The 19,966-nt window shown below is 39.7% G+C and overlaps 1 protein-coding gene across 1 annotated transcript in view; it reads left to right on the top strand.

The window, feature by feature from the left end:
- The window catches only part of zgc:194930 (uncharacterized protein LOC557813 homolog), a 30,994-nt gene extending 15,580 nt beyond the window's left edge, over positions 1-15,414 (top strand). Inside the window, exons 2-3 of the mRNA XM_067580257.1 lie at positions 5,834-5,886; positions 13,164-15,414. Of these exons, the coding sequence (XP_067436358.1) occupies positions 5,855-5,886; positions 13,164-13,938 (807 nt within the window). The 5' untranslated portion in view covers positions 5,834-5,854 and the 3' untranslated portion in view covers positions 13,939-15,414. The remainder of the gene's footprint in view (positions 1-5,833; positions 5,887-13,163) is intronic.
- Positions 15,415-19,966: the final 4,552 nt, after the last annotated feature.

The following is a 19,966-nucleotide window of genomic DNA, read 5'->3' as shown; positions in this document are numbered from 1 at the left end:
GTAGATGTACTTTACTAAAGATTAATCTTATAACACATAGTAGTGATGAGAATTCCTTCATGGTCACTGCACTAGCATGCAGATACCTGTTTTTTCCACTTCTCTATGTGTATCTAAAGCTATTTACTGTGCACACACAGTGTGTCAAAGATAACAGCTACATTTAGACACACTGGAGCTAGAACATATATCATCCCGCCTCATGTTTGTCTTGTCATTTTCCTCAAGCAAGAGTCAAGAGTTCTTTGACTTTGAATGCTAATGCTGCTAAGTTACCAGCTAGTTACTCATGGGCCTCTTTTGCTCGGAGGAGCATTGGTAGCTGCCAGGGCTAAGATGGCGCTCTGTCATTTTTCCCCTCCAGGACTAGTTCCCCTCTGACTGGGAGCTGTTTCTGCTGACCAGCAGCAGAATGGTTAGCCGGAGGCAGGTAACACTGCAATCACATTGTCAGCACTCAGTCAACCCAGAGCCAATTTTTGCCTTGCAAATTTGTAACCCGACTCCATTCCAATGCAAACCAGCTTTTTCCGACCCAGTCAGACAGCCGTCAGTCGGCCTGTCTGATAATGTCCTCTTACTGGATGTTACATGTCAGCCACAACACTCCAAAACACATGTGCACCTTACATACAAGAATATTTTATATATTTCTTGTGGTACAAAATAAGAATGTCTTCAGTTTCTATCTTTTAAAACATCTGTTTAAGCACGCGTGAAATGGTTTCAGGAAAACCACACTTTTATGTAACTTCCATCACCTTCTCTTATGTATACAGTGGATTCATATGACAGACTTACGTAAGCTGGAAAGGGAGAGTGGACTACTGTAATACTCATCTAAAAAAAGCTTTACGATTTTTCAGCCTTTCCAAAGCTTGTTAAACTCCCATGATTTGAGACATGAGAGGGAAAGTCATGAGCTTGACTTGAGGGCTGAATATTCTTTTAAAAAAGATCATCTTGTGCCATCCTCTCTTTGACACTTGTTGGTTCGTGCTCATATTATTTCTTTGTTGTGGTTCTAGCAGAAAATTAGATTCACTGGTGTGATTACTAGACAATTTGATAAGCTAGATAGAGCCAAATGCTGCCCTGCAAAACCCATCTTTTTTCATCCCTTATAAAGTATATTATGCTCACACATAATACGCACTCTTTTGACCATCCTCTATGCACTGTGTGGCTTTTGCAGATGTTTTTATAGAGAGAAAAAGCATTATTAAGTAGTAGTTTATTTAGTTGAATAATCAATTTGTATATCAGAATAGGATCTATGGGAAATATGGATAATAGCCTGCCCATCATTACACTAAAACAACAGATGCAAGTCAACAATGCCTCTGAGGGATTAGACGGATGAGGAATCAGTAAATAAAGTGGTTTAATATTCAACAGCACTTTGGGTGCAGGGAAAATGAGGGCAATGAGCAGCTCAAAACCCACCTCATTCATCATCAACCGACTAACGTGAGCTTAAAGCTGCATTAATTGATTTTTGGCCACTTGGGGAACAAGCTGTAAACACACCATTGACATATTGTATTACAGTGAGTTGCCATGTTAGCAAACAGTAATTTATTTAGACATTGAGCATACACAGAGAGACATTAACCTTCATTTGGAGTCTTGTTTCAGGCCACTTTTAGCTCTGCTTTGCTCTTAATCATGTCCTGAGAAAAAAATATCTGGCTCTTCAGCAGCTAACTACATCATTTTGTTTACCGGCTAGTCGCTAACTTTGTCTGCTATTTGGTGCTTTGCAAGTAGCATTTGTTTATCAGAGCTTTGCCACTGAAAACGGCTGCCTGTTGCATCTAGAAATGATCCCATTGAGAGCAGGGAGAGTGAATCAACATAGTAAAATTGCAGGCCGTAAAACTATAACAACATGCTGAAAGACACTGAAATGCTCTGTAGAGGTAACAGAAACTACATAGTCGATAATTTTCTGTGGGTTTTTTCATACATGTGACCCCTTTCACATTATATGTGGTCATTTGATGCTTTGTTTTATATAAAAATATTGATTAGAGGAGCTTTAAGTATTTTGTTGGCTGGTGTAAGTTAAACAGCAACCAGCATGCACCATTTACAGGAAGCCAGGAGAATCATGTTTTCATGTGTGTAATATAAAAATTAGTTCAGAAATTAAATTATAATTAAAGCAGTTTTAATTTAAATGTGTTTACAATGCTCATATTACCCTTATTGGTCATTTTATTTAAGAAAAAAGACTGTAGAGTGAGTAACTGGATTCACTTGAAGTAAGTTATTGCTTAATTACTCCACTGTCAAAATACTTAATAATCCAGGTACTGTCAATGTGTTTTAATATAGTCAGAACAAGGTGCCAACAAGGAACTAAACTTATTCATACTCATAATTAATTCATAAAAATTCAGTCAGAGACAGTTATGTCAAAAGGGTTTAGGACTATTCATTGCAACAAATAGATATGCAGATGTGTTTGGCAAGGAAGAGTCTGAGCTTTGGGAGCCTCCCCAAACGAATCCGGGCAGCCTGCACAACTCGGAGGCAAAGCACATTAAAAAGACCCCCAAGGGTACAGAGAGCAGAAAGCAGCAGACACATATCACCGAGATATGGAATATACATAATGCACAAGGCAAGAAATACCACCACTGCACAACAAGAAAACAGGAGGAGGAAGCTTGTGGCGGTGGAGGGAGAAATCAGCATATCCAGCAGCAGCAGCAGCAGCAGCAGCATGAGCGATCAGAGGATTGAGAGTTGGAGTTTGTCAGACGATTATTGACCTGCTTGAATGTGACTAGTAATTTTAAAAGTCAGTTTATAGTGACTTCAGCTCTCTGCGAGGACTAATGCAGCGCTTCATTAATGTCCGCTGGGAAATTACGTCCTCTCTTGCTCCCCTCCTGGAAGATAAGGGACACTTCAGCTGGGGTGGGGGCGTGCTTGGCAGTGCAACAGTGTGTGAAACAGGGTCCTCTATTTAAAGTGCAGCCTGTTGAACCGCTGGGCCTCTCTGCCACTCACCTCAGCCTCTGAATTACATTTGGCATGGCGGACCCTAGTGGCTTTTAGTAGCTGTGAATGTATTGGGAGGTTCCATTGGAAATGTAGATTGACGTGTTGTGGGGATTTGTTTCAGCCAGGTTCCTGTCAAGCCCACCTCAAATCACAAGCGTTCATTTGTATGAAGAAGACAGAGAATAGAGGGCTCTTAAAGACAAGAGGATGCTACTCTGACTTTGAACACCCACCTCTGGCTCACAGCAATAGTCCTTTAGGGGGATATGTCTTGGGATGGCAAAGTCATGCTTTGTTGCTTTCACACAAATAATACAGCCTTTCATGCAAAAAAATGTGACCCAGCTGCGATGGTCCTGTTCACAGGATTAGATTGATAGCCTTGTAAGGCAGCTTGCAGTGAGTTGAGTCCTTATTGTGTAACTCAGCAGGTCCTTTTCAGTTCTATTTGCTTTTTTTTAAATGGTTGCTAACACAAGGAGCATGCCGAGTGCGTATTCACTGGTCCCACATGCATTTTTCTTGCCAATCCCCCAAGCAAAGCCCACCTGGACCTCTTAGCTTGGTCCCTCAAGGACTTTGCACAAAGGACTTTGCACTCTTACATCATAGTTGCCTGGCCTTACACTGCATCTTGAACATTTTCAAAGGTAATGAATAGAAATGGTGAAAAATGATTGCAGGAGTCGTGGTACAATTCTTTCTTAAAGGTTGGAAATAGTCTGATATAGGTTATTCCTCTGCTATAGACCTTCACTGGTGCCAAACACTATTAAAGAACACACCAGTAAGCTGCACGGCTGCACTGGGTCACAGGTTCCTTGATGAACATCATATGTACTGGAACAAAAACACCTTCTCCAAACCTTGTACATGCTTCCATGCAACTGTCATAGGTATACAGTAGTTCAATTTACTTTTCACACTAAAATATATATATTTTAGATTAGGTAAACAAAGCAGAGCTCAATATCTGGAAACTTCAGGTATGCAGATGGTTCAACAGATGGTTTAATCAGATATGCAGACCTCTATCCTGAATCAGAGCCTGATTGTATTCAATAAGTGGAGCATCAAGTGCAAAAGATCTCTAGTGTAAACAATGCTCCTGCCTCTTAAACCACAGAATTAACATGCCAAAAAATGCTGTCATGCATGCATATCCATTGCATGCTTGTAGAGCTGCAATGATCAGTCAATTAGCACAAAATTAAGAGGCAACTATTTAGATAATCATTTCAGTCATTTTTCAAAGAAAAATGGCAAAAATTCTCTGGTTCCAGCTTCTTAAATGTGAGCATTTGATGCTTTTCTTTGGCATATATAACAGTCAGTTGAATATCCTGAGATTCTGGACTGTTGGACGGACAAAACAAGCTAATTGAAGGCATCATAATGGGCTCTGGGCAATGGTTAATTGCACTTTTTAAACCATTTTTAACATTTAACAGACCAAATGGTTAATCGATTAATTGAAAAATCATTTTTAGTTGCAGCCCTACATGCCTGCATGCAGTAACAACATCAGCCCCATGAAGTTGCTCATATATAGACATAAAACTGTAAGGAGGATATACTTAACAGATGATCATATGATTGTTTATAGTTGGTATTGTGGTTTTGTCCACCTCAAAAAATATGAATATGAAAATATGAATAAACATCATAATGTGATTAATTGTCCATAATTCTGTCTTAAAAATCAAACTTTCATGGTTACAAATGCCAGGACATGTTGAATATTACCTGATTAAGACTTAATAAATCGACTTTTTGTTGCACTCTTTTCTCTTGAGATTGTTTTTGCTCCTTGCCAATGCACCTGATTTCATGTTTACAATATCTTGAAGCATAGAAATCCCAGGAATCCCAGAAAAAGAGTAAATACTGTATATTTAAAGATTGTCAGTAGGAACCAATGGGCTTGGGGCTGAGAGCACAGACGTGGTGGGGAAGTCGGAAAGTACTAAGAGACGAACTAACACATTGTTGGTTTAGGTCTTTTTGTGGAGTTTGATAAGAAAAATATAAAATAATGCTCTGTTTTCAATGCGTATCCACGTCAATGTCACCCTGATAAAATTTTTACCCACAAATTGTACTTTTCAAGTCAGTTCTCATTGTTTCTCGACTCAAGACAAAAGTAAAGACCTACAGGGTCAAAGAGTTAAGGTTCAGACTAGAACCTGTTTGTCTCGTGGGCACACATCCTTCCTTTTATCCCTCAAAGAGATACTGTGTCCTCCACCTCTGTTGTTCTCTCTGTCTCCTTCGCTTGCAGACAAACCCATTCAAGACTCAGTGATTAATTATTTACCCAGGCAATGAAATGCCAAAGCCTAGAGAAACACACCACCAGGAGAGAAAAGGTCACTCTCATCCTGGACATAGATACACACTCTACAACACACACATCCAATCACACAACAGTGATGGATGGCAATAACATCTTTATCGGCGCTTCAGGCAGACAGAGTTTTCATCCTCGTGTCCAAACACCGTCGAGACCAAGGGCAAAGCAAAACTTGACTGATGAGGTAAAGCTCTCATTTAAAAACCACTCACATGTCAGAGGTGGTGAACTGTCCGATCAATAGCAGTCTCTGACTCTGTCAAAGCATATGTGTGTGTATGTCAGAGCAGTGGCTGCCGAGCTAACTGTAACCTTTCCTTGATGAGAGACGAGGAAAATGTCACCAACTGAAAACGACGTGCGCACATTTTCAGAGAGGTTTTTTTTTCCACTTTAGATTTTGTCTGTGCTGTTCAAGAGAAGGGTGTTTGTGAGATTAATTGCTTTGTTAATGTCCCTCCACAGCTCCACTACACAGCTGGCCAAATGGGGTGCCAATGCTGCAGGATGATAAAAAGGTGAGAAGTGTTTCTGTCTCTGCAGTCGTTACCTCTTCTTGTTGTTGTGTTTTTTTTTTGTCTGGTGCCACTTCTCTTTTCTGTGTCGCACAATCTTTCTCGGGAATATTGGTTCTCATCCTTCTGTCTTACACACACTTGTTCTTAGATACTTCATTTATTTCAGTTCAGTCAAATTACAAAAAAATAAATGACGAAGAGTGACTCTCCCACCACCTTCTCAGCTCAGATTGTTCTGTCCACACATTTATGCAGTTTTCATACTGTGTACTTTTTTAATAGCCATTCACATTAGGTGTGTTTCCATCCATCTATCTAAAAACACAAACTATCGCTTGGCTAAGGTGGAAAAGTCGGTCTATCAATAAAAGCCAAATGTGAATTGTAACACATTAAGCATGTGACCTAATTGTTTGCGCTCCATTGAAGAGACGAAAAATAGTGGCAGACGAAATTATGTCTGAAATTAATGCTCCTAAAATGAATACATAAAAGAAACAGAAATGTCATATTTGTATCATGTTTTCTATGTTATTTTTTAAAACTGTTTGAGGTTTGACTGGCGCTTTTAATTCGTCATCTAAATGTGCCCACTTCTTCTTAAATAGTTTAATGGCCCCAACTGGGAAATAGCACCACCAGCTGTTTATCTTGATGAACCCACTCCAAATACTTGCAAAATGGCAGTGGACATAAATATAAATTAGATTTTTTCATCCTTTTTTATTTAATTCTGGAAATTCAGTTGGGAGATGTGTTAAATTTGGATGAAAACCTAGATACTGTCTCTTGTTTTTATGTCTGTAAAATTTGGTTTATATTATATAAAATAGAGAAAAGCTGTAAATTATGACATTTTGACTTAAGACCCTAAGGCACCTTGAGTGGGAAAATGAAAAAAATCTTGTTATTACAATTGTAAAAGCCAAAGGTTACATGTAAATTAAGAATGTCTTGTCTCTGTTTTAAGAAATTTCTTCTTTCCTATCCACGTAATCATCGTCTGGAATCAATAAATACCTGAATTTGAAATAAATCGGGTTTCTTTACTTAAGAACAATAAATGTTTTGTTTGCACAGTCAGTTAGCTCAATTATGCTATTTTCTTTTCTTTGACAAACTTCAAATTTAAATGTAATTGGGTTTTTTGTGAGATGTCTTTCTAAACCCTTTCAGACTTTTTAAATCTCACAAGCACGATCCTTTTTTAGTTCTTCAGTACATTATGTTTTCTCCTCTTAGTTGTTGTGCATAACAGAAAAAGATACAGCGGGCGCCTGAATTGTCTCCCAATGTTTTTGTATGAATTTAAGATACATTACAGCATTTGCTTGCCTTATCTACAGCATGTGTAATCATACCAAACCTCTGAGCATTGTGTAAAACCTCTCAGTAACAACCTCTCACTTTAGATCTCCTTATCTGCACGCACGTCCACTGTGCCAATTCAAATATCTCCTTGCCCACATAATGATTTCTTGTCTTGTTTCATGCAGATAGTGAGAGGTCCCTTTATAATATCTCTGCACTCCCAACCTCACGTGGGCTCTTTGTACAAACTGTGAGTCAATATGCCAATAGCCATCACCCTTGGTTACTGTATTTCTTTGCGGGACTATTCATTAAAAGCCTACAAGGCATCGTTGTCAGGGCCCGACATCGCTGTGCTTTTTGAGGTGCACACAGAGACAGAACGGGGCAGGGAAACGAGATTTTGATTGCGGATTAATGAAAGGGCACGCTGTGATTCGCATACCAGAGTTGTAATCCCCCCCCTCTCCCACCCCTCCACACTGTTTCCTTTTTTTTTTTTCTTTCCCATGTCAAAGACACACATGTGAATGCTTGTGACACACACACATACCTCCCTAATTGTCTGGAGTGTCACATTTCTGGGCTTAGCGGTGTTTGGGGTTTGGTGGGGTGGGCCTAGAGGTTACTGGGTCAACAGTACGAGCTCAGTGTCGCAAGGCTGACACTCACACACTCCCAACAACCCTGCAGAAAACCTGTTATGCTAGGTGGGGCTTAATCCAGAATAATAATCCCATGTTTTAATTTAATTTGCTTGATAGACATGGTTTAATTGTGGGGTTTTTTTTTAATCCAGGGGAAAAGGGGAAACAGAGAAGTTTTCAGATATTAGTTTTAAGCTTCAATTTTTGTTTCCAGACACCCCTCCCATTATATACACAACCTCATTTTTAAAGTGAATCATACAATACGACCTAATACAAGTCTGATTTACATTTAAATACACACACAGCTCCCACTGGGTGTATTTCAGTCAACAAAAACATAGACAATGAGGGATATCAGTGTGTTTCTGCATTTTCAACAGCAGTAGGATGGACTACAAAATTATTTTTTTTTTAAATTCTGAGAAACAGTACAATGTGTACCACTTTTTTTTGTTTAATTTTAGTAAAAACTTTGGCTTCAATTAGTCGATTGACAGGAAAGTAATTGGTAATTGATTAATCATTTATTTCATTTAATCAAGAAAAAATGGTGCACGCTTTCTGGATTCAACTCGTCAGATGTGAAAATTTGCTGATTTTATATCTTTTTGAACTGTTGATTAGACAAAACAAGAAAATTGAAGATTGTCAGTAGAACTTGTGATTGTTCATCTTTTTTGACATTTCAGAAACTAAACGAATAATCACTCATTTCAAAGAAAATCACCAGATTAATCAGTAAGGACAATAATCAGTTGCAGCCCTAATTACAGCGTTACACTTTTCCAACACTGCTACTTTGCAGTGGAAACTTTCATCCACTTACGAGGACAATTTACCTGGCATTTAACAAAAAATAAAGATTAGGAGGTTCTTCACAAGTCTAATGACGTTGGTGGCATAAAATCCATAGGCACTGCTGCACCCTGCATTATATTTTAGAGCAGATATAATCAGCTTAAACCTGTGTAGCACGAGAAGTGTCTTAGCAGTGTGGTCACATACTGCAGGTGTGGCTAATCGTTTTATTAGCGCCACAAGCTTGAAGGAGGCCACTCCTATGTATCTAAATCACACAATGTGGTGTAGTAAACAGCATCTTGTCTGATGCACCTTAGAATCAAAACATATGCAAAGAATGGCTTCTTCCAGGATGGAGGTGCTCCCTGAAAAAAAACATAAAAATCAACATAAACCAAGTCCCACAGAAAGGGAATCCCAATTGAAAGGGAAAGCAGGAACTCCTCAGAATCAACTGCAACAGCTTAAATGCAAAAATCCTACTTTGGTATTAAAATCTGATGCTCAACACCGGGGAGCTGCTGCTTTTCTCTTTCTGTGAGACTTTTTATGCCAGGAGCAATTTGCATCAGCTGTTTGATTTAGCACCGATAAACCACACTTTTCTAAAATTAAATGTACGTTTTCGTCTGCTTTGTTTCTCCGTCCAGTTCACCTAAAAGACAAAAACAAAGACTTGCAGCAACATGTCTGTTTGTTGGCGCTGCTCTTTTAGAAAACAGCTCGGAGATAGAAACGTGGGAGGCCCCCTGTTGTTGATGAAAATACTGTTTCATTTTCTCTCACAGCTTTTGTCCAGCTTTATGAGTTCTTGGTCTTTGTAAAAACACCTTGTGTCTCGCTTTTTTTTTTTGAAAGCAAGCTTCAAATTTCACCTTGGCAGCCGGGACGCAGCGACAACACTGCCCAGGAGCGAGAGAAATGGAAAACATTCATTTTCTTAGCTTTTCACTGTGAAGGGAGACGGAGGGAAGGGTGCAGGGTGAGAGAGAGGTGCTTAAGTCAGAGGGTGAGCGTGTGTGTGTGTGTGAGGATGTGACTCTACATGTGTGGGTGGGTGATGTTTTTGTGTGTCTGCTTACCAGGAGAGGAGAGAGAACCATGTTTATTATCAAGATTCTTGTTAAGTATTAATACTGAACAATGTGAAGAAAAGCCAAAACAGAGCCAGGACAGAAAACAGGAGTGAAGAGGACAACATGAGGAGGAGGAGAGTCGATAGATGAAAAAGCTCGAGGGAAGGCGCTCAAATGAAGGAGAAGTCAAGTGCAAAGGGATAGTAGATTAGTGAGTTGAAACTACATTAGAATGACGCTGAAGGGAGAGGTGAAGAGGAGGAGGAGGAGGTTCGTGCGGAGGGGGAGAGGCACCTGGAGAGGTGTTAGATGGAGGAGCTCTGCCGGGGTTACGAGGCTCGCAGGGTGGAGGAGAAAACAAATGAAAGGAAGAAGAGATGGGAGTAAAAAAAAACAAACATGAGGCTCTCGCAGCAGGCGATGTCTGACAGCCTGTTACACTTTCAACAAAATAAAGCCCCCCTGCCAACACTCCTAATACCTGTGGTGGTGTGAGTGAGAGGGTGTGATCTTGTACTCTTGAAAGAAAATCCACAAAAACGGGGTATCAGACAGTCATTACAGCCTACAAGGGACTATTTAAGGTGTTGAGCTTAAATGAGCATTAATTAGTCTCTGACCTTTATCAACCTTTACCACCCAACGAGGAATTGGGACGGCATTGACAAGTCTCTGGCAGAGCATACGGCAGGTCTGTAATTTACACAATAAAAAGACTCATTTCACAGAGAAGATGAGTAAGCAGATGAGCGTAGGGATTCGACGGGAAATGTCTGGTGAAGGACTGAACAGGAAATACATCCCATTCATGCAAAATCATCATGCATCAGCGCCGCTCGTCATTTGCTTAATCTGTTTGGGAATGAAAATAATTCTTCTGCCGGTTGCAGGTGAAAGTTCCTCTCTTCAGCATTTGTCAATCATCTTAATGAGATGAGGAACTCTGTGGTATAACTACAGCTCATTATTTTTGGTTTTCCTTTCAAGAAGAAAAATGTGAATTTATCTGTGTTTTTTTTATTATAGTTGATTGTTTGTTGGATTGGATTCTTACAAATAATCAGCAGCTCATTTGCATGTACTCTCCATTTTTCTTTCACTTTACATCACCAGAAATATTTGATGTTGTGGCAGGAGGGCCTTATAAATGATGATCAGTAAGAAACAAGACACATAGATGTGTGAGGATGTAAAATCCAGGTGATAATTAGTTTAAAATGATCTACAGTGGCGTATTTTTCTGTTAAAGTCTGTAAAAACCAAAAATAATGAGCACTAGTTGCCTCTGGGCTAGCATCATTAGCTTGCTCCATTGAAAAAAGTAGCTATCATCTTACATGTTAGCATTATGCTGAATAAATTAGCATTTAATTGTAGTCTAATTGAATGCAATAGTTCAACGTTTTGGTAAATATGCATATTTGCTTTCTCTCAGAGAGTTAAGATTGATACCACTTTCATATAAACTCTCTGAGAGAAAGCAAATATGCATATTTACCAAAATGTTAAAACATTAATTTAGTTTTCCAGCCTTGTTGATTATGACTTCCTGTCTGTGTCCTGCAGTATGTGACTCAAAATCTCCTGAAAATCTTAGGGAAACCAGTTTCAGGCTAAAGGGAGTTTCATGAATGGGCAGCAAGAGTCAGAGGTTAAAAGCTGAAAGTGCTATTTTCATGTTAATATTGAAGCTTTAAGGTCAGAATAAGAGCGAGTGCAATCCGGGAAGATTCTGACAGTAATACAAACATCAGCGTTTGTGTGTGTTGTATATCAGTGTCTGTTTCTGTCAGCTTCTGTTTGCCTACATGTCTTTTTTTCCCCCTGTGACTCGTCCCTCTCGAAGTTAGCAACACAAACAAAACAACATCTGAGAGTAAAAGTCTGTATTTTACAGTTTGAGCCAGACAGAAGTGTGCAGTCACAGTCTTGTGTGCACTTCCCTGTCCTCCTTCCAACAAACACTCTGCATAATATAACTGACATTCACATGAGCAGTGCAAACATAACCACAGCTAAGGCAAGATACAGTCTGTGTAAACATCAACTGATGCATGACTTAGATATAACTGTGGCATTTAGATCGGTGTATCGACTGCACAGTAAAGTGTTCTTGTTGCAGTTGGTGTACAGTGTGTGAGGGTGTTTTCATCGATTGACACGGGAACATCTGACTCCTTCCTGGAGCCCCGTCAGAAACAATCCACTGTCTGTCGTCAAACTGATGCAGGCTAGAAAGTCTCTGCAAGTTAGGAGGGCGCTGCAATTCATCTTTCTTTTTTTGTCTCTGGAGCAGTTTTGATTAAAAGTCATATTTGTGTTCAGTTAAAGGGAAAGCGGTATTTTCAATCTGGACCCTCTTTTCCCATCTTTTTGTGTCTCAGTGACTAATGGGGACAAACATTTTTGAAATTGGTCTCAGCCACTGACAGGCTCAGATTGTTATTATAAGTGTCTGACATTTTTTCTTTACCTTTGGCTTGATCCTGTCTGTTTGTTATTGTGTCTAACAAAGTCTCGCTCAAGGAGAAGTCTTGTTCTGAAGTCTCGCAAGAGTTGAGTTGTTTGTCAGCTGAAGCGCTCTCACTCAATACTGGACCAATTTCAAAAAATGTTGTCCCCATCAGTCACTTAGACACACAAAAAGATGGAAAAAGAGGGTCCAGGTTGAGGTCGATACTATATATGAGTTAGCATTTTCTGAAATGTCTAGGGTTGCACCTTTTACATTTAGCTTTTAAAATGTCAAAAAATAGTGGAAGAATTTCCAGAGCCTAAGTTGACCTCCTCAAATTGCTTATGTTGTCTAATCAACAATCCAAAACCCAACAAGACTTAAGAGTCTACAATCATGCTAGCAGCTCTGTAAGGCTGAACTTTGGCACTGTGGTGCTTTGAGATAAATGCTAACATGCCAATGCAAAGTTTTCCATAATAAACATGTTTTCCATCATAGTTTAGCTGCCAATGTAGCTACTTTAAGCCATTACAGTTCATCATGAGGGGAACATGAATGTTTGTTTAAAGTTTCATGGCAATCCGTCCAATAGTTGTTGAGATATTTCACAAAAAAAACAAAAAAGTCAACCTCATGGTGGCGCTAGAGGAAAGGTCAGGGAATCATGAGAGTCAATAAGATATATCTTTTTGCTGCTGTGAATGTTTGTACAGAATTTCATGGAAATCCATCCAATAGGTGTTGAGATATTTCACTCTGGAAAGTGGTGAACCGACTGATGATGCCAACCATGCTACGCTGCTAAAGTGGCTAATTAGAGAATTAGAGAAAAACAACAAATCCTTATATTTGAGAATCTGGAAACAATAAATGTTGACATTTTTTCTTTATAAATGACTTAAAAATTCCAAAATTTGACAACTTGACTAACTGATTGATCAACTTCAACGCCTGTAGTAACACTCTCCGTCTCTCTCACAGCTACATCTACGACCCCTCCGTGGCAGTGGATGTGAGGAAGACCGACTCTGCAGGCAGCTCGCTCTACCAGCCCCACTACCTCTCAGGCGGGGCCCCCGGCAGCGACCCGCTCAGCAGCCACAACAAGCAGAAGCATGGCTTCCACAACCTGGGCTACAGCAAGTCCAGCGACAGCACCCTCAAACTAGAGGTGGACAACAACCACGTCAACCACAGTCTGCACGCCGCACCTTCACCTATGAGGGAGCACCACCAAGGCAGCACTCCACCTGCAGAGGTGTACATCATCCAGCCAGATGTTCTGGGGCCACGATGGATGATGCAGGATAAAAGCCCAAGCCCGGTGCCGGTTTACCCCAACATAGACGAGTATGCCAACCAGAGAAGCTACGGCAAACGGGGACACCGAGCGACAGAGAACGGGTGGGACAGCTCCATCACCGAGTGTGGGACCGGCAACGAAAGCCTGTCAGCAGACGAGATAGACGAGGGCGTAGGAGGGACGCCGGAGTACCCGTGCGACACCGGAGACGAGGGGAGCGTCCTGTCGGTGGACATCCACACCAGCACCACTAGCCTGTCCTCAGCCGACACCAGAGAAGACCACAGACCGCCAAAGACTCCGGACCTTTCCACCATCGAGAGCGGGATCTCTGTGACAAAGAGTGAGGACGAGGAGGAGGAGGACGAGGAGGTGCAGAGCGTCACGGACTCGATGGTGGCGGAGGCCCTTGCCGCTCTGGAGGCCGCAACAGCCGGGGAGGACTTTGAGTGACACGTTGAGCTCTGCGTTTTCTCTCGTCACCTTGAAACTCAGACTTGAAACGCAACTCGACAGAGCGTTCAAAACCACAACGAGACTTTACCACAGTTCTGAATGAAGGAAAACTCTGTTTACAAAAAAAAATAAGTGCAGATTTATTTTTCAACTCGAACTCTATATATACACGTTATTTTTTTATTGTGGTCGCTCAGACAGAAGATAATGTCTGCCTTGTGAGTTAGGCAACATTTCCAAAGCTGCGAGGTTTGCATAAAGCCACAAAACAAGAGACATCAGTGTGTAGACTGTGAATATCGCCTGCAGCCATATCAGCCTGTTAGCCCTTTTGAATATAGTGTATTTAACACTCCACAGTCCTAATAAAATAAATATGTGCTCATACACTGTTCTGCCATGTCACTACAGCCCTCACAGACATTAGCAATACACTACATGTTGCTTTTATCACATTTTTAGCCTCATTTTGGAACATAGCTAACATGCTAAATGTTAGCATAGAGTCAGATATTTCCTCTGTGCTTGCCACAGCTTGCTGTCTCTTCAGGAATCTTTCACTGAGCAGCCGAAAGAGGAAACGTCATTGCTTCTTTTTTTTTATATATATATATATATGCTACCAATGTTTTTGTTTATATCTTGTCTTCTCTTATTATTTATAATATCGTCACTCACTTCATATTTTGATTTATTGTGAATAGAAACTGAATGTTGTCGACCGGAGCAGATGAGAGTGAGGAAGCAGTTCTTATTTATCACATCTATTTGTGTGTCAGTGCAGATTTCATCAAAATGAAACAATTAACATCATATTCGCTTGGAAATTTAGGAAATTTGTTTACACCCTTTTCTGTGTCACGTGCACGTTCAAAATTTTCCTTTTTGAATCAATGAATCAAACTTTTAATGAATAAGAACGTTTGTCATGAGTTGGCATATCAGAAGATCTATGCACAGTTGAAATCCTGAGCAGGTTCCCAAACAATTAAATGGAAAAAAAGTTACCTGTGCATTTCACTGATATCACCTTAGTTTCTGCAGTTTTCCATCCTCATCTGATCTTTGAGCTTAACAAGACCAGCTAAGGTCAAATCTTTGGTGAATAAACCACTGAGGAGCCATCAGTTCACTCTACCAATTTAAAAAAAACTTTTTTTTTCCTTCTTTTAATTATAGGTCAGGATTTGTGTTTCTAGTCTGGCCTGTGACATTAGTTCAATCCGGAGCTCACTTACGTGCCTTATAATGGACTAATTGAGGCTAGACGGTACAGAAAAGAAATTGCAGATATGAACTTTTTGAAGAATGTGTTCATGCTAAAAAAAAAAAAAAAGCTGTTTTTCTTAATGAAGTTATGAATTTGTTTCACTGCGACTTCCCTTTTTCAGTCATTGTTTGCCTGCCAAATCATTTCTACTTATTATATTTGTATTGTAAAATAAAGAAATGTACTTTAATAAATGTAATACTGAGGTACTTTGTGTACTTGTGTTGTAATTATTCTAGTGTGGATTTCAGAATAGATTTTAGGGGCTTACAGGACAGTTATTAAGAGTTTTTGGGTGTATTTGTTAAGTTATCTGACACTGCTAGTGATTCCAAGCCCTGGAGGACACACTGTGCGAGTTTAAGAGAGAAAAATGCTTTTTTTCCACAAGCATTTTTCATGTGTTAAAAGACTGTAGTAGACTTAATATTTACCCTTACAGTTATTACCATTTTTTGAGACCTGAGGATCCGTTTTGATGTTGCTTTACATGTCTTTACTAGCAGTTGGGCAAATTGTAAATATCAGTTGTTTTAGCTCTTTACCGCAGTATTTTTTTGTTGTTGTTGTTGTGTTAAGATTTTCTTTGCTTCATCAGTTTTTTTTTCTGTCTTCTTTTTAAAAGAATATGTAAACAAGAGCAGTCTTTGAGTAGTAACGCCGCGAGAAACATTTTATCTTACTCCTCGTGTGTTGAGAAACAGTTCGATTGGGGATAGAGAGGTCACAGATAATGTTAGCGCTTTTAAATCTAAGATTTTGTTTATTTATTTGCACAAACAAGACACATAAACCCATTATGCAAGAAGTGAAAAAAAGGATTGTGCTGATGAGATTTTTAAAAAAAAAAAACTCAAAAGGGCTTCTGTAGATATCTCACCAAAAAACATACAAACACATTGGTACAAAGTAACAGGAGAAAATAGAAAGAAAAGACAAGAATAAAGAAAGTAAAGTAAGTTTTCTGCAAGAAGAATAGTGATGTAAATGCATTTAAATGTACCATATGTGACTGAACAAGCTGTTCATTGCTGACACGTCTCAACACTTATTTCAACGTATTCTTTATTTGAATTAAGTCAGTAATGCAGTTCAGTTAAAAGAATGAGAGATAAATGGTTACTAATGACAATATAAATGAATCATGTTTGATATAAATGGTATTTTCTGCTGTGTGCAGGGTTTTTTTTTTGTGAGTGTGAATTTGTTTCTGAGACGACGACGTCGTCGATCGAGATTCAGCGAGCCAGGATCCTCATCTAATCCCAGGAGTGCGGGAGTGAGTCTACTTCATCACACAACGCTGCTTCTGGAACAGATAAGCTCATGAGATCTCAGCAAACTTACACACTACCTGGTTAGCAACAACAACAGACTCACCACACACACACACACACACACACACACACACACACACTCTCTCTGGGGGAGAACGTTGAAGTTGAGCTGTGAATCAGAACGGCAGGATTTAAGGACAGTATTTTGCTGCAAAGGACGAATTCTCGGCTCAATTGTTTACTGTTTTTTTTGTTGCTTGTAATAAATTCCTCTTTCTTTTCCTTCGACCTGTGTGTCATTCGCTCTTGAGTCAAACTCAGAAGAGATTGTTCCACACATGACGATATATCTACACTCTCCTCCATGTGTTGTAAATCTATAAAATGTCAAAAAGCAAACGTGAACTTCCTTGGAGATTCTGCGGCGCATCAAGTGCTTGTTTACAAGTGCCGCTTCCTTCTTTCCCTCTTCACAAGCGATCACTGTGGGACTTAGGTGTTTAAAGCTCACCATCGCAGCAGTTAGAGCCTCGACGGGCGCCGTCCGGGGGCCCCGGGGCCACAGTTAATGAACACCTCGGGGCTTTCTCTTGAGCCTCGAAGATCACACACACACACACACACACACACACACACACATAAATACACATATACACAGAGCCTTGGAAACTTCCACAACAGCTGTGACTGAAAATACAACATCGGCTGACTGACTTAAGACTCCTCGCGGCAGGAGAGGCTGTTAGTGTGTCTGTCTCAGTGTCTCTCTCGACACAGGAGGTGGAACAGAGGCTGGAGATACTGAAATAGCCCCTTTCTTTGGAGCTTTAACTATTCATCTCACCCACCCCCTTTTCTATCTTCATCCCTCTTGCTCCTCACTGTAATTGCTCCTTCAATCATAGTGTGCTCCTTTTAAGCCTGAAACTTGCTAGTTGGACTTTTCCAGGCATCCTTTGTTTTCCTCTAGATGTTTTAATTTATTGATTTATGTGGAAACGTGTGAGTTTTGTACAGATTTTGCTCAAACAGCATTTGCAATTAGCTTGTTTTGAACTGCAAAAACTCAGCAGAATCTCTCACGTTTTTCCATTAAACCTCTCCACATGTACTACATCAAGTTTCACGCGTCACAGCAGCACACCACATGAAACCGATACTGGTTTTATGCATGTCGTCACACAATGGGAAAGACCACCAGCCTGAGGCCGCATTGAGGTCTGCATGTGTGAATACATTCACAGTCTGGCTGAAGCTGTGATCCAAAATGACTCCGAGCGAGCGAACAAAAAGGTACAGTACATGTCTCACTGAAGGGAGCTGTTGTTGCTGTTTTTATTTTTAGTTCTCTCCTCCCATGATGGACAAGATAACTTGCGGACACAGTGTGGCGGCTGTTTAGTCAGCAGCCTGCACGGTGGTGAAATCACAAGCTGAAGAACAAAAACAAGCTCAGTCTAGTGCTCCAACTTCTAAAAAAAAAAAAAAAAAAAAAGAGTGAAACCACACTGAAAACATCTCTGGCTTCACAAAATCTGAAGTGAAGATCTGTCAGTGTAAAGTTTTCCCTTGTTTTAGATGCAAATCAGCTTTTTTAGAAATTAAATCACACAACCTGCGATGCTGATTTCTGCACTTTTCTTTATGAAGTTGTGAATGTGCATCTGCAGCCTGTTGTTAAGAAACAACACCTGCACACCAACAAGAGTGTGTATGTGTGTGTGTGTATTTCGGTGTGATTGTCTTGCGAAATGAGAAAAGGAACATTTCCATATATCCATGGAGCGCGATGACAACAGGATCCGCCGCGGAGTTCCTGCTTAATAGAACCAGCGACTCATCTTTTCATCATTTCGCGGCGAAACAACAGAGCTGAGCCGGGCTTGTGCGTCACCAGATTACTTTGATCCTTTCAATCAGTTCGAGGATACACAGAAAGATGGATTATGTTGAGATAGATAAATAACAGCTGGGGCTTGATTATGCCACAAATGGAGAAGTATCAATTTTGACAAACTTTGCAGTAAGTCTTAAATTAAACAGAAAATAAGTTTTAAAAAATATGTGTTTTAAGTCAAGGAATATGTGCCTGATCACATCAATCTTCCAAAATGTGAATTTATCTGAAACTAAGTCAATCTTAAGTTTAACCTTGTTTTGGCAGAACTGCAGTGTTTTCTTGGCTTTATGATGGGTTTTAGAGGGTGTTTTATGCACCTGTAAGGATTTGAAAACTGGTATTGACCGATGGAAGAGTATCTGATCCTTCAGCTTGTTAGAACGCATTCAAATGTGACAAAAACGTCATATGTTTGAAAAAGGAGGAAATGAAAAGCAATTCATTTTAGGCCCCAGATTCACGTTGACCTACAACTTCCTCAAAGTCCTTAAAAACTTAAAATACAGGCTTTGTGTACTGTTTGTTCATGAGTACATGAGCATGCACATGAAACCTTTATATATCCGCAATTTGAATTGTGAAGAGTTCAGGAAAATAGCCTTGTTTTGGCTGAATGACATCACATTTTTGGTGACATGTTTTCGAGAGAATGTTGAGGTTATATTTTCCTTATTTTCAATGAATCCCATGAAAGAACCCGGTGCAACAATGCAGCTAATTTAGGTGTTTTTAATGGTTTTTGGACACTTGAGAAGATCATTACACTCATGACACGATACTAAAGAGCAAGAAGACTAAAAATATCAAATCTTGAAAAAGGAAAACTCCTCACTTATTGGTCCAGCACATGTATTTAATCAAAAAAAAAACAAGCTTTCAGTGTTAAGACCCTCATCAGGGCAAATGTTTGACAAAAGCAAACGTCAGAGCTTATAATGATGTCAAATGGAGCACACCTGCGCTTTTTCTCAGCAAGCACTCATGGGAAATGTAGTTCACAACTGAAGTTCCCAAGGTGAAAAAAAATGGAAAGAAATCAATACAGAAAGCAATCAAGACATTAATATGATATAAATTCATGTAAGAAGTAGTCATCATAAGGTTTTTGTGATATATATGTGGAGTTTCCTGTGTATTTGGATGTTGGAAACTACAGTGAACTACATTTCCCAGGTGTGCTTGCATGAAAAACCACAGGTGTGCTCAATTTCATGTGATTACAAGCTCAACATTTAACTTTTTAGGAGGATAAATTCCTTGTTAGTTGTGGTCTTTTCATTGGAAAGAAAAATATCAATATCACCAGTTTTCATCTTCAATTCTTCAACTAATTTGGATGCAAAAAAAAAAACACAAAAAAAGGGGACACAAGATTTCACCTGACAGAAATGTGTTAATAATTTGTGTGTGAGAGACAAAAAAACCAAACTGGAAGCAGATGAACCCTGACATCTCTGTCGTGAAAGCAGGAAATAGAGTTCACCTTTCTGTTGACCATCATGTTTTCCATTACAACAAGTTAGCTCTCAGCACCCTTCACTTTTACACTCCACTGTTGCTGTCATTCCAGTGACTCAC

The sequence above is a fragment of the Thunnus thynnus genome, chromosome 22 (genome assembly GCF_963924715.1).
Source record: "Thunnus thynnus chromosome 22, fThuThy2.1, whole genome shotgun sequence".
In the NCBI taxonomy this organism is placed as follows: domain Eukaryota; kingdom Metazoa; phylum Chordata; class Actinopteri; order Scombriformes; family Scombridae; genus Thunnus; species Thunnus thynnus.
Note: the sequence above shows the minus strand (reverse complement) of the source record. Positions and strands in the feature narration are given on the sequence as shown.